We start from the raw sequence: 14,841 nt of genomic DNA, 5'->3' as shown, positions 1-14,841 counted from the left end.
ATTTTTGAGGGAGAAAATGCGATGCAGAAATGTCAGCACTCTGTTAAAAGTTATGTGTGTTCTAGGATCTGGAACATGTCTGTGTTTCATAAGGCCATCAATCACTAAAATGCTGAAAAAAATAGTTTAAAATGGCACCTTTTTAGGTATTTAGTTGTTGAGCTTTTTGTTCACTTCAAATGCCGCTATCCTAAAGTAGATACCTGAACGTTTGCTATCACAAAGCACCACCTATTTCCTCAAAAGTCCTTCTTGAAGCGGCAGCCTCCAGCAGAGCCTCCACCTCACAGAGCACCCCTCCCCCACACAATTCCTCCAGACTAGCAGCAGCAGTAACCAGATACAGTTCAAATCAAAATAACAATTTAAAGTTTATTGATTACAAAAGAAGAATGAAGTTAGTTTGGTCAATATTCTCAGGGATTGGATGAGGAAGCATTTCACAAAGTTGCATTTTTATTAAAACCAAATTGACAAATTGAAGCTTTTCTTTCAATTGTTTGACCTGTGACACATGGGGGGAAATCTTTTATTTCCAGCTTCAGTTTTTGCAAAGGCTAACAGAGAGCTGGGCCTCTAGCAGTCAGCCTAATTTTATTTCTGGAAGTGGAATTGTAGGAATGTGGAGAAGCATAAATATTAAAAGATGAAGTGTTTGGGATAAATATATCTCCAGCTGGAAAACAGTGGACTCTTTCTTTGCCTCTGCACCAAAATAAGCTCTGAGAAACATTTTTTGGACAGAAAGCAAAACACTGTTTGTGCAGCATGTTAATGGCAGCATGTGTGGTTTGGAAAAAAACTAAAAAACCTTATGGCTAAAATGATTTCATGTTATCTTCCTGAACATGTCATGACTTTTTTGTCACTTCCTTAATGGCATAAATTTCTAAGTGAGGCATTCATAAATGCGTTTTTCTTTGAGTCTTGAGCAGATTAACTGCCTAATTCTAAGCATTTATGCGTCAGGAAATGTAATTTGTTTATTCAACGTTTGTACATCAGTGTAGATAAAGAGGTTTTTATTTCCCGTAAGTGAGGCCATCTGGGAAATCCTTGAACCAGAGTCTGAATTCAGTTAACTTCAGCTGAAATGAGCCAGACTCCGTGTGCAACATTTTCCCACTCTGATCAAGTCACGATACGTTGGCTGACGTACCTGTTTGTGTGGATAGACGTTGATGTGGCATTTGATGCATTCCTGTCCCATGTTGGCCCAGGAGTTGCCACTCATCCACTTCCTCTTACACTTGGGGCACTTGTACTCGCCGAAACATCTTTTCTTCCCTTGGTAGGGTGTCAGTCCTTCCCCCTTGGGTCTGGCCTGTCACGGCAGAAAAATAAGAATTTCATTCGGCTTTAGATCCTTGATATGATAAAACAACAACAAAAAAGCAACAGCCCAAAGTTGTTGTTGTCCTGCAGAGGGACATTTTAAAACACACTTCTGTAGCACACGGGTAACAACTGGGTGTTTCCATCTTTGTTGCACTCGTATATCAAACTTCATCACACGCGGAACACTCCTACACACGGTTTTGGCTCGATATGCGGTCATATAAATGACGTTTGCTTCCATTACAGCTGTCTTAAATTATTCCTCTGATTCTCAACAGGGAGATGATTGCGAACAGTCAGTCAGCCATGAAAAAAAAAAAAAAAGCATGGGCCCGAGGACGATATTGTCAAAAGGCGCCGCCCCATGACTTCATGTTGGCAGCTGTATTTGGGCCATTATAATAACATTTAGTAAAGAGACTATTTTTTTTCCCCCCATATAGAAGATTGTCGCAAACATACACCACAGATGACATCAACAGCATAAATCGCAGGCTGCCAAAATAAACCCGAATGTAAATGTATCTGTTGGTTTGTTAGAGCGTGTCATTATCAATCTGAAATCTCTGCTCGGCTCCAGCTCTCTGTCAGATAAGTGGAATCAAGGGAAATTTTTAACGTGCCTTTTTTATTTTTTTGCACCGAGTGATATCAGATGTGGCAGAGAAAAAAAAAAGAGAAATCTTGATGCACAGCATGCATGCAGCTGATGGCAGCTTTCCAAAAAGTCAGGAAGCTCTTTGGCCTTTAAGTGATATCTAAACTATCTTGACACTCCTGACTCCAAGCAAGATCATTTTTGGACATCTTGGATGTGGATGATGAGGGGCGGATGGGAACAAGAAGGAAGGTGACAGTCGGAGCAGTGCCTTGCCAACGTGAACTCCTTGAGCTTTTTCACATTTTTCTTCACATTAGAACCGCAGCCTTCGTTTTATAATTTTATAACACACAATTGATAAGCGAAGGACAATGATATATGATCCATCCTCAACAAATTTTTTAAAAATCTGTAAAAACATGCATTTTTACTCATCCCCCTGATTTAATTCCTTATAGCACCACAGCTTACAGTTACAGTCTTTGTCTTGACCTGATTTGCGTATCTACAAACTACTTTTTTTATTTGTTGGTGGAAAAATAAGCACAGCTCAAACAGTACTGTGGAAATGTGCATCAAAATAATTTGAATAAGTCTTGTAGAGCTCCGTCAGTTCCACTGAATTAGAGTTTCAAGAAAGGTCAAAGTTCCCCTTGCTGACGTAAACCACTCTTTACCACATCAGCTACATGTTGATGCCATCAACTTGCAGATATGTGGTTATATAGCGCAATGAAAAACGGTATAAATGTTAATTTGTTCCCGTTAGTGTGAGCCTCATAAATTATTTGACCTGATAGACACAAACAAAGACGCCTATGTTCATTTCCTGGTTGTACCATGAATGTGGTTATTTGTATTCCTACCAATGGTATTTGTATTTTTCTAAGCAAATTACCCTTGGGAATAATAAACTTTACATTGCTCTCCTTTTCTACCCGGTCAGATCAGGCGGACAAATAAACATTGGCATTTTCGCAGCTGCTTATTTTCAGATGATTTGGTTTGCTTGATCAATTCATCAAAAATGCTGAAACCAAGAACAGTTTTCCTTCCACTTCACAATTGCTCACAAGTAAAGAGATGTGAAAACGTTCAAGGCCTAAGAACACTTATGCAAGGCACCGTATTCCTGGCCATTCCTCGCTGCGAGTCCCAGCCTGAGTGTGAGTAATAGAAACTTAAATCAGCAGCATCTGGTGCTTTCCAAACAGACGTCAGCACTCTGCATCAGCACTAGCAGGTCCAGAGTAAGTATGCAGGGCTGGGCTTCCATCTGGCTCTATGGGACCATGACCTCAAGCCCCAACTGTCAGTGTTGCATCTTCAACTGAGAACGCATGCAGCCTGGAAAATCTGACTCCTGCTGGCCTTATCCACAGCGGTTCGCATTCACTCTGCCTGGTGTTGCTCGCTTAATGCAATCAGTGCTATGAGAACGTTTTGCTGGAAACTTTTCCTGCAAATTATCCATCTACTATATGGTCCAAGTATAAACCAGCTGACATTCTCGTTTGTAAAAGCCTAAATACGATGATGTAAACACTATGGAGATGTCTGGGAGCACTGAGATTAATACCCAGAGGGTATATTCTTAACCCTTGAGATTCCTTTAGAAACCCAAACGCAGAGGATAATTCCAGCCAGATCTGTTTGTCCTGATGTGAAAGCTAAAATCTCTGATTTTGCAGCCAAGACTGAGCAGAACAGAAACAGAACTCATTCACCTCATGACCATTCCTTATTTTGCTCAAAGCTAGTTTCCAGAATCTGGCCCTTGGCCTCTGGCTGCACATCGCAATCTGCCTTTGCTTTAAGACTTTCAGATTACCTCAGACCTCTCTGGACAACCAAGCTGTGTTGTATGAAAAAGATGGATGTTACATTTTTAAACCTCTGATCATGTTGTACACATCCTGACTTTTAATGAGTAAGATATTTGACACAGAACATAACATGGTTCACTATGTACAGTACTTTCATTGGGAACTTTTTGTACACAGAATAATTTATTCACATGCGCGGACAGCTGATGATTTCAGTATTCTTTCCACAATCTACTCGTAATCTACTCCAGCCAAATTTGGTCACTCGGTGTGTTTTTGGTCTAATCGGGGCTCAAAGTGTATAATATCACAAAGGTTGAAAATGGGCCGAACCATTAATAGAACATTTTCATTCTTCCAAAATGAAATGAAATTACAACTGAAACCAGATTTTTACATACACTGAATAAAAGACACATATACATGTATTTTTTTTTTAATTTTTTTTTTATGACAGTCGGAAGTTCAGACAAACAAAACGTTTCCTGTTTTAGCTTAGTTAGAATTACTAAAGTTATTTCTATTTGCTAAATGTCAGAAAACCCAGCAAGAAAATATTTAGATTTTTTTTTTGTAGCTTTTCTTGAATTCAAAGAAATTCAAGGGATGACTGTTTTTTTTATTTTTATTTATTTATTTTTTTTATATGAATTGGGTTAAACTTTCTGGACTTTCTTCCACAAACTTCTGATATGTTAATTGACACACTTGAGTTCATTGGAGTCACACCTGTGGATGTAATTTAAGGCCACACCTGAAACACATCAATGTCTTATTTGGCACAATGAGAAGGTCAAAAGAATCAGCCAAGATATAAGGAAGAGGATTGTGCAGCTGCACAAGTCTGATTCGTCCTTGTGAGAAACCAGCATCTTCATAAGTTCTTTGGATTTGTTCTGGAGTCAATTTGCAAATATTGAACCAAAACACATTAATCTCTAGGACACAGAATCCATCTTATTTCTGAGCTTCTATGAAATTGTTTGAACAGAACCTTAAAGCATTGATGAATTGTTCACAAGGAAGAACCAGATTTGTGCAGCTGGTTCTCTTCCTGATATCTTGGCTGATACTTTTGACCTTCCCATCATATCAAGCAAGACGGAAATGTGGTCTTAAATTACATCCACAGGAGTTTCTCCAATTAACTCTAATGTGAAACAAAGTACAGTTTTTCTTCCACTTCACAATTGCTCACCAGTAAAAAGAAGTTTATCAGAAGTTTATGGAAGGAAACACAAACTTCTCCTATTTATATAACCAAAGTCATACATTTTGAAATACAAGTTATTCCTGATACTGAACAAAGGAATGTAAACTTCTGACACTGAGAAGTTACAAAAAATATTCTAAAATATATTCTCACAGTTTTCTGGCTTTTAGTAAATAGAAATAATTTTGGTAATTCTATCTAAGCTAAAACAAGAAATGTTTCGTCTGATCTTCAGTGATAAAAAAAAAAAAAGTTTGTTTATTCATTGTATGTAAAAATCTGTCTTCAACTGTGTATGTTAGTATTTTATAAACATTTATCTTCTTAATTTACCAAAACACTAAACTACCGAGTTCAAATCAAAATCAACCACTAAGCAATTAAATTAGGAATTTCTATTACTATCCTCCATGAAGTTTCAGGAATATTGTTCAGTTAAATCCTCTCGTAGAAAAGTGTGTTAATCATTTTTTATTATATTTCATTTTTAAAATGATCCACTTTTATGTACATTCCCTGTGCAAATTTGGCTTTGCATAGCTGCAAATCACCACGGAGCTCGTTTGGACACTTGGAGTTGTAAATCTCGGCATTGCACTCAAACTGTGGTCAGCTGTTACGGGGCCATTGCAACACTCTGGCTGTCATGGAGGTCTCAGGCAAAAGCAGCGAGTTTAGGAGCTGAAGTCACCAACTTTGCAGGCCCGGTTGGTGCTGTGCAATCCACTGGGCCCCCACAAAACACGTGGGAAACGATGCCACAACAACATCTGGACGGCCGTGTCATAACAGCCGGCAGAAATGGAGAGAGCAGAGGAAAACAGGTTTGTTTATACATATAGAGACTTTTGTCATTCTGTTTTTACTTATGCGGTGAAAAGCAGATTAAAACTCTCCACTGTAAATGTTTTAGTTAGAGTTGATTTCCAGAAAAGCTGAATTTATTAACTGTACACAATGCACTCAGCTCAGTGAGTAATAGGATTAAACTGCGTCATCACACCACACAGCACTATGGGGGATGAGACTGCATGGGAAGTCTTTTTTTTTTTTTGTGCATGTTTTCCTTTTGGACTACTCAATAAAAAGCTTAGAGTAAAACCTAAATGGACATATTTCAGCAATTTGGAGCATTTTAGTTGTCTGTCAACCAGGAAAACATTGCAAAACAGCTGCTGACTTCTGTGCCAAAAGGCAGCAAGTGGAGTTTGTCACTGCATTTTTTTTTTTTTTTTTTAAACAGTGCTTGGTGTTTGTTTAAGTCCCGAGGCTGAAGGCCTGTGAGCTGAAGTAAGATAAGGGTCAGAGAGTGTGTAGAGGACAGAGTGCTCGGAGAAGAAACACGTCCTCGTATCGCACACAAATGCATTCACACTTTGGGTCAGCGAGATGTTAATTGAGGCATGTACGCATATGTGATGCACGCACTCACAGAGGCTGCGTCAAGACTAGCGTGGCCACACACCGACACGGACAAATACTGCTTCCCAGTCCTTTAGAGTGGACACACGCAAACCGAACAGATCCCACATCCACGGGTTTTCATACACTCTCAAGGGCCCGACTGGAAAGTCTCAGCGCACAGTTTCCGGCAGTACTCCTACTCTGTTTCACCCCACTCCCCCCAGGAGTACACAAGTCGTTCCTTGGCTCGTATCGCAGGATTAATGAGCTCACAGACTGCATTAAATAGAATAAACAGCGCTGAACTTGAAACACTGAAACAAAAAAAACAAAAAAATGGGAGAGAAGGAGGAGACACTCTAGCGAGAGAAACTTCTTTAGGATTTGATGAACACACTTAAAAACCTGCAGAGTGATTGAAAAGGAAAGCGGATAAATTCAACAAGCAACTATAGAAAGACCTTCCAATCAGCCTTTAATTTTTGAGAGGGGGGCGGGGGGGGAGGTGAAACAGAGAGAGGAGGAGGAGGAGGAGGAGGAGGAGGAGGAGGAAATCCAAATCCAAAGCAGATGGCCTCCATAGGGGCAGAACACTGAGAGCTGTCGTAAAATTGCTGCTCTGCTTTCAATTAGACCTTACATTTCAGAGACACAGAAACAGAGAGGTGGGGGGATGAAACAGTGTTAACATACCACTGAAGTTCTGGCCACAACGACACTGGATTGAACCCATTATGTGAAGGAATGCAGTGAGAAAAAAGCAATCTTCAGGAGGGACTGTACATGTGTCAGACATGCACAAATAGAGTGATATCAGGAATCCAAGGCACGAGCACCATTTCTATGTACACTGCTAAATTGGTTATTCCAGGCAAGACGACACCCAGCTAATAGGGTGAAATTGATTAAAAAGGCATGCGGTTCAGACATTTAATCAAAAAATTCCAGTTTCAACCTCGTTTTGCCACAAAGCCCATGTAAAAGCTTTCTTTCAGTGAACGTTTTAAGCATATTTCTATCACCGACCACGGACAAAAATGCAACCCTGACCACTGTCTGAGGCTGAAAGGTGGTGTCGAAGCTGATCTCGTATATCAATACGAATAATGACCAGCAGACAGACCCCAGACTGCAGACACCTCCCCAAAACCTGAAACCTTAATCCTCTGTCTGCAGGAGAGGCTAGCCTTGGTTTAACGTTAAAACCCTCGTCCAAGTCAAACCCAACAGGAATCATCACCGAGGTTGCTGCTTTCAAGGTTGCGGACAAGATTTCATACTTTCTCAAAATATATCGGACAACACGTGCACCTTTGACAGTGAGGACTTCATATTAAACCCGAGGTCAGACCACAAAAAAAGTATGAGGAGAAAAAGTCTACAGAACGTTTTGTGCAAATGTCTAATCTCATTCAGCATTATATGAGTAAAACAATTGAGTAAAGTGGTTTATAAAGCAACTAGGGCATCTATAAAAATGATCTAATCTGTAAATGTATTTTTTTTATTGCAGTACAAAGTCACCCCGATATATAACAAACATAACAGAACTATTTTTAATGCATTTGATAAATAAACGACCATTTCCAGTTACTCCTGGGGAAAAAAAGACAGACAAGAGCAGATGCCTTTAAGTAAGACAGGCATGCGTCGATCTTCACAGGTTAGGAAACGGCTACAAGACCATCGTTTAAAAAGCCTAAAACAACTCGATTGGTGACAAAAGAGGCTGGATGAGGACCAGAGTTTACTATTAATTTTCAAAATGCGCTTTACGGGTATTTGAGAGGGAAGTGTGAGAGTGACATGTCATACTATTTTTTTTAAGGTAAAGAATGTTGGGTAAGTTGGCATCTGACCTAAAGGAAAGTTTAGGTAAGACTTAGGCTGTTCTGCTCACTAGGCTATTCTGAGTAAACATTAGTACGTTACCTTGTTTTGAAGCAGTCTCGTGGTTTTCACGCCAAATCTCCTCACCTATGTGACCTTTTTCAGTGCAAACATTTGCACTTGTAATCAATGACAGAACAGATGGCTCGGTCCCTTGGAAGAACTGCAGCTGAGCTGATACAATAAGCCTATTACCTGTTTGTTTAGTTTTTCTCAGTCAAGAGTTGCACACCAGTTTTGCACCTGGTCTGTGCTTTGTTATCTACTTGGTGACCTTGTCCTCTATGCTACATATTACCAATACTCTATTGTTTCTTAGTACCAACAGGTGAATGAATATGGAGCTTTAGAGTTTTAGTCTGTCTTTGTTTTTAGCCACACCTTTTCAGATCATTGAACAATTTTTGATTAAATACAAACAACTGTTTTCGAATTACTTCGTTTATTAAAGGCAACAAGCAATTCAAACCAACATGCAAGTGGAAAAAGTCTCCCACACATTCAATCATAAATTAACTGTAGCAAACCACATTCTTTGGACAGCTGTGTTTGGCTTCATTTAATAGCAACACCAAAACTAGAATCTGTCTGACAACATGAAGTAGGCTAAAAGATATAAAAAGGCAACTCTAAGCTTCACACTGCTGTACATTCCGCTAAGCCTCTGTAATTAATTAATTACATTCTCAGTTTTTCCACTTGTTAATGCTTAAGTCAAGTTAACGATGCGGCATAAACTCCACTCTGTGATGTGATTTTGTTCAACGTGTTAAACTATTCGCACAGTATAAAGTTTTGTGAAAACTGAGACAGTGTCAACCATTCAAAGAGAATGTCTGAGGCTGTTTTACAGACCACAAAGTTAAAAGCAAGAACATTTTGTTGGGTCATTTAGGGCCAGTCTTGTAGACCACATGAAGGCAACACACATGTGGAAGAGATATGTATACCTGTCACTGTGAAAACAGGAAAACGGAGTTTGTGGAACCATCACGTTTAATGTGTTGTCTGACATAACAGAGATGACAGAAAAAAAAAGATCTGAGGGCGCCTGTCGGCCAGAACTCTGGACCAAGTGGGGGCGTGCAGATGGTCGCAACTTCAAGCACCTCAAAAGAATGGCACTGTCACCACCTCAGCTGTGTCCCACTGCGCACAGGACAAGCATTTTTTATTGCTTGTTTCCGCCACTAGGGTAAACAGCTGCAGCTTCATGCCAGAACTTCAGCCAGGTGCATTATGGGAACTGTTTATCAATCCCACCATGCACTGCAAGCTCTAAATACAGCCACTGTTTTCTGGTCATTCGTCTCTCTCTCTTTCTCTCTCTCTCTCCCCTCCCCTCTTTTTCCCTGAAGTCTTTCTCACCTCCTTCCCTCCCTCTGGTCAGCTCCTTTGCTGGTGCAGCTGTCTCTTTATAATGCCTGTAAGGAAAAGTGGCTGAGGCTGAGAGTGATGGAAGGAACAGGTGCGCCGATTGAGGGATACGTTCGGCCTTAATCGAGCACAATGCACCTCTGTTCGTGAAAATAATCTCATCTGAAGGAGAGGGTGCACAGAGAAGACAGACAATGTACTTAAAGTAACAGGAAAAACAAGTCGGGGTAAATTATAGTGTGCAGAATTTTCCTTTGCAATCAGCTTCAGAACAAAGGCTTGGCTAGTATCTCTTTAAAAGAAACATGCAATCAGATTGGAAAACAAGTATGTTAATTGCAGTCAGATGAAATTAATCCAGGTCTACATTTTGCAACTAATAATTACTTCTAATCGCCCATGACGTCACTGGCAGTTGCACGTGACGCTGATGTTAATGAGGACAAACCAAACCATATACAGACTCCCCCCCATGCTTCCCCCCAACCCCACAAAACCCTCTCACCCTTTGGAAACAATTGCAGAGTCATTAAATGAGCCTCGGTTTGTTTTTCAAGCGTTCACGATGGAGCTGCCTCAGTCCAAGTTGCCTCTGAACTGCTGGGCCGCTCCCCAGTGTTCTGCTGAGCTCCAGTCACCGGCTCGCATCTGGAAACCATCAGTGTAAACAAAGGAGCAGCGAAGGAGCTCAGGCCACGCTCTGACTCTCCACATCCCCCAGGACATCACTCAGAGAGCAGCCCAGGAATGCCAAAACGGCACTCAACTTGTGTGTATTGCATTTCCATGTGCCCGTGAGTGGGAAAAGTGCGCCTGTGTCTGGTCTTGTGTCCTCATCTCAGAGTTTGTATTGAGCTTGGCTGACGTTCAGAAACGGATAGGCTGACAGATAGCGAGGACAGGGTTCACTTCACAATGTTAGCTTTCGGCCTTTCTGCGTTGGGTTTTTGTTTGGTTTGCTCATTAAGCGTGGTATTTCTGATAAGGCTTCTAATTGCTTTAATGTGGTTTCGGTTAGCGTGCTAGCCCTGGCTCTGTGATGAATGCTACAGGGGCAGAAACTTGGACAAGAGGTTGAACCTGAGAACTTGTTCTCCTCTGCGAAACATCAAAAGGATCAAAGGATCAATCAAGTCTGATTCTTTTCTAAGATATCACAGGAAATATTTCCAGAGATTTAGTAACTCCATATCTATTAATCATGTGGTTTGGTTGCTTTTGCTTCAGCCTAAATTTCCAACATGTTGCTCGTAGAGGCTGAACCTCTTTGATGCTTGTGTGCGCTGTGTACAGACTTCGCCACACAGCCGAGATAAGCAGTCTTATCTTCCTTAACTGTCTCTAAATATAAACTATAGAATCACACATAATTTGCTGCACACCACCTCAATCGCTTACTAATAGCTGCACCACCAAGCACACCTAACGAACCCTGCAAGTTATTTTGCAGACACAGAACATGGAGTGTGGCTCCAAGTCTGCTCAAGCTTCACAAAGCATAGAAGTCATAATACGTCACAGGTTTCTATCAAACTCATGAAATGAAATGATAGCAAATGACGATAATTCGACAATGTAGCCTTACCTATAATTGACTTTTAAATGTGTCTAATAAACCTCACCAGACGCAATGGAACCAGTCATTATGTTAGGGGACCTTTTGCACCAGAGGGCAAGTCAACCCACTCAACTTATTTTTAGGGCACGCTCATTTGAAGCTCACCCAGCAACCATGTCAGAAAATGCAGCTTTGAGACCAGATGCTAATATTTTTGAGTTTCAAGGCAATAGCTTATAAAATAGAAGAACAACTCTTTAGTTTTCACCATGTTCAACTAACTGGGAACTCTAACAAAACTAGTTATGTGCCAAATTATTGACAAGTGAGAGAGGACACAGGCTAACGTTAGCCTAGCGTCTCAGGAAGTTCAAAGATCCTAGTGAGTAAAATGCACTTTTACAAAAAATCTTTTCAAAACTGACTGCGCCGAGTGATATAGTCCTTTTGAAATCAATTGTAAACCTAAGGGTGTTTTAGCTAAGGTGATGGAACATTTTGGCAGATTTAATTTTATGTTCAAGCATAAAAGACACTCAAGATGCTCCAGGTAGACAAATAACAGTCTCTGGTTATCTTTAATCTTACCACAGTTGTTTGAGGTAAATCTCACTTAAGGTCTATGAATAACTGCCTGGAATGGCTTAAGATATTAAATAACAACAGATGAAAGATTTAAATTCATCACTAACATATCTGAACAGAAAGGTCTACACACATACTACATAAACATGAACAGCTCCTCTCCAAAATATGTTTATAACAAAATAATTCAACCTTCCAGTTAAAATACTTTAAGCAACAAACTCACTAAGCTAGTAACACTCAGTAAAACTTCAAGGTAAAAATGAAAAAATAGCGCAAACTAATATACTACCAAAACATAAAACAAATAAGAACGTGGTCTGATTGGCTGATGTTGCATTGGCATGCATTATGTATATATATAGTGTAATAATCACTGTTTGCTGGATATGTACATGTCAACAAAAATAAGAAAAAGAAGGTTGTTTTTCTTAAAGCATCTTTTCATTATGCTACCCTGAACTTTTCTCAGGGTAGCTGTTCTGTAAATGTAAGAAAAAATCTTCAGCAATAAAACTATAACCAATGATTCTTTCATATTTTACATATTTTAATTGCGTTGAAAGGGTCATAAAGCTTAAGAAGAGAAAGACCAGTTCTCTCATTCGTCAGATTTGAGCAATCATAGCCAACAATTACAACTTCCCAGTGTCTCTTTAATATAAAGCATCTTTAAAGAGACATCACCTGAAATGGGATGTTTAACACAAAGTGAAAAGAAAGCTGCCAATCTACTGACTGGCAGAATCTTGCTGTGATAATCTGAGCATCTATGAAAAGATGTTTGATTTTCTTCTGGACTAAAATACATGTGTAAATTTGCACCAACCATCATATTCCTTCGATGAATACCAACATGGTAAACCTTTAGCGTATATGTTTACGCTGAAGATTTTATACATACTTGCAGAAATATTATTTTTTTTATCCTTTTAAAGCAATGAATATAATCAACCTGTAAATGTCCATTATAGTTGAGTCCCACCAAATAAACTAGTTTTAACTTTCAGCAAGGTGAGCATACATGGTTTGAAAAGATGACAGAAACATTCACATATGCTGCCTGTAAATGTTCAGGCTCTAATAATAAAGAAGCCAGAATATGATATATAAATACGCAAGCAGACAGACGCTCATTATATTTTCTAATATTAGTCATCAGATGGAATGACCTCTCACTAAATACGACTTCCCCTCTAAGTTTTTCATCACGGTTGTCATCTACTCAGAGAGCTCTCCTCTGCACCTGCTCTAAACTCATGTGGGTCACTGTGGGCTATTCTTAAAAAACTGGTTTCATATTCTAAAAGCTCTTTATTCTAGCTATTCTTATATATGTTGCCATTTATTACTCTAAAAAAGGCAGTAGAACCCACCTGTTCTCAGATCTCAAAATGCAAAATGAGCTGATTTTTATTTGTAATCTCCGTCAGGTACCATTTTGATTGAACCAAAATGGTGCATTTGGGATAAAAAATAAAAAAAAGATGTGATAAATGTGGTATGTGGAAAAAAAACTCAGAACAATTTTGGTATGTAATCAAATCCACAGCTATTTCAAAACTGCACTCTTACCGAGCAACATTTCCTAAAAGCCTCAAAAACCCAAATGGATGTGTCTAAACAGAGCGGTGAGCAGCTAAGTCTGCATATGATTGATTACTTTTATGCGAGCAGTGGCATTCAGGATCTCCTTAATGTGCTTCTGGGTTTAACCTCTGTGATCACATGTTTTCGTAGATGTGTGTTTTATCTCACTGTGACGTGAAGGGGAGGACGATTATATTAGCCATTGCCGAAAGTCCATTTCCAGAGCGATAGAAATGGCAAAACACAGTTTCTTCTAGTAAATGGTCCTGACTGGCAGAAGCTCGCAGTGAGAATCTGCACATCAAAGTCCTGCCTTGTGCGTTTGCGCTGCAGGAGACTGATCCTAGGCCACAGTACACACACACACACACGCACACACACACAATCTTAAACCTGAATAAGGATCTCCTTTTAGGAATTTTTTTCAGACTGCAGAGGGATTATGTAACAGTAATGAGAGAATCATTGCTGTTTAGTCTGTCCTTTGACATGCAGATATATCACCCAGAAAAAACAGCTAAATCAAGACGAGCTGTAGCAAAGACGAAAACATCTCACTGCTTCCAATTATCCAGATAGATTGGGACATGTTGCTCAAAAGTACACAAAAAATTTATGTTGGTTTATTTTGCTAATGGCATCAATCCCAATAGAGAAGTTTCATTTGTTGGAGGAAAATACCCCCCAAAAAAGACAATCATTGCAAGTTCTTGGAAATGTATTAAAAGCCTTTATACATTTTATCACATCACAACAAATTTAAATGTATTTTGTAGGGGTATTAGGTGACAGACTAACACTTATGATCATACAGTTGAAGGAAACATTCTTTTTATACGTTTCACAAATATCTAAAATCAGTGGCGTGCATACAGGACAATACTTTGTAGAACCACCCTAACTTGGATGGGCTTCTTTGAATGCTACACAAGGCTTTGCTGTTGTTACTCTTCTACAAAGGCCAGATTTGTGGAATGTATTAGTATTTTTTCTGTCAGCAGATTGTCTCATTTGAGCTTTGGGTCTATGCATTTCCTGCAGTTAGCATAGACCTTTCGGCTGCTTCTCTGATTAATGTTCTCCCTGTAAGCTTAGGTGCATGGCCATGTCTTGGGAGTTTTGTTGTTGTGCCATACTCTGTTTTCATATGACGGGCTGAACAGTATGTCAAAGTGCTTCAATATTTGTCAAATGGTTTCATAACCGTAAACCTGCTTCCAGGATAAAAAAACCTTAAAGACACCAGACGGGTGTTGCTTGGTCGGTACGATTGTTTGTTCACTTATGTTTTCTAACAAACCTCTGAGGCCTTCACAGAACTATTGGATTTATGCTGAAATTAAATTACACAGAGGCAGTGTCTATTTAGTTATTAGGACATTTCTTGAGGCACTTGGTTTCTCTTTATTTGATTTAGTTGTGATAGAAAAAAGACAACTGAGAGCAAATGAGGCACACT

The 14,841-nt window shown here is 39.5% G+C and overlaps 1 protein-coding gene across 1 annotated transcript in view; it reads right to left on the bottom strand.

The window, feature by feature from the left end:
* zcchc24 (zinc finger, CCHC domain containing 24) overlaps window positions 1-14,841 on the bottom strand; it is a 47,558-nt gene that overhangs the window by 8,221 nt on the left and 24,496 nt on the right. The window contains exon 3 of the mRNA XM_008429477.3: window positions 1,160-1,324. Within this exon, the coding sequence (XP_008427699.1) occupies window positions 1,160-1,324 (165 nt within the window). The remainder of the gene's footprint in view (window positions 1-1,159; window positions 1,325-14,841) is intronic.

The sequence above is a fragment of the Poecilia reticulata genome, chromosome 15 (assembly GCF_904066995.2).
Source record: "Poecilia reticulata chromosome 15, P_reticulata-male-v2, whole genome shotgun sequence".
In the NCBI taxonomy this organism is placed as follows: domain Eukaryota; kingdom Metazoa; phylum Chordata; class Actinopteri; order Cyprinodontiformes; family Poeciliidae; genus Poecilia; species Poecilia reticulata.
This window is presented reverse-complemented; position numbering and strand designations above follow the sequence as displayed.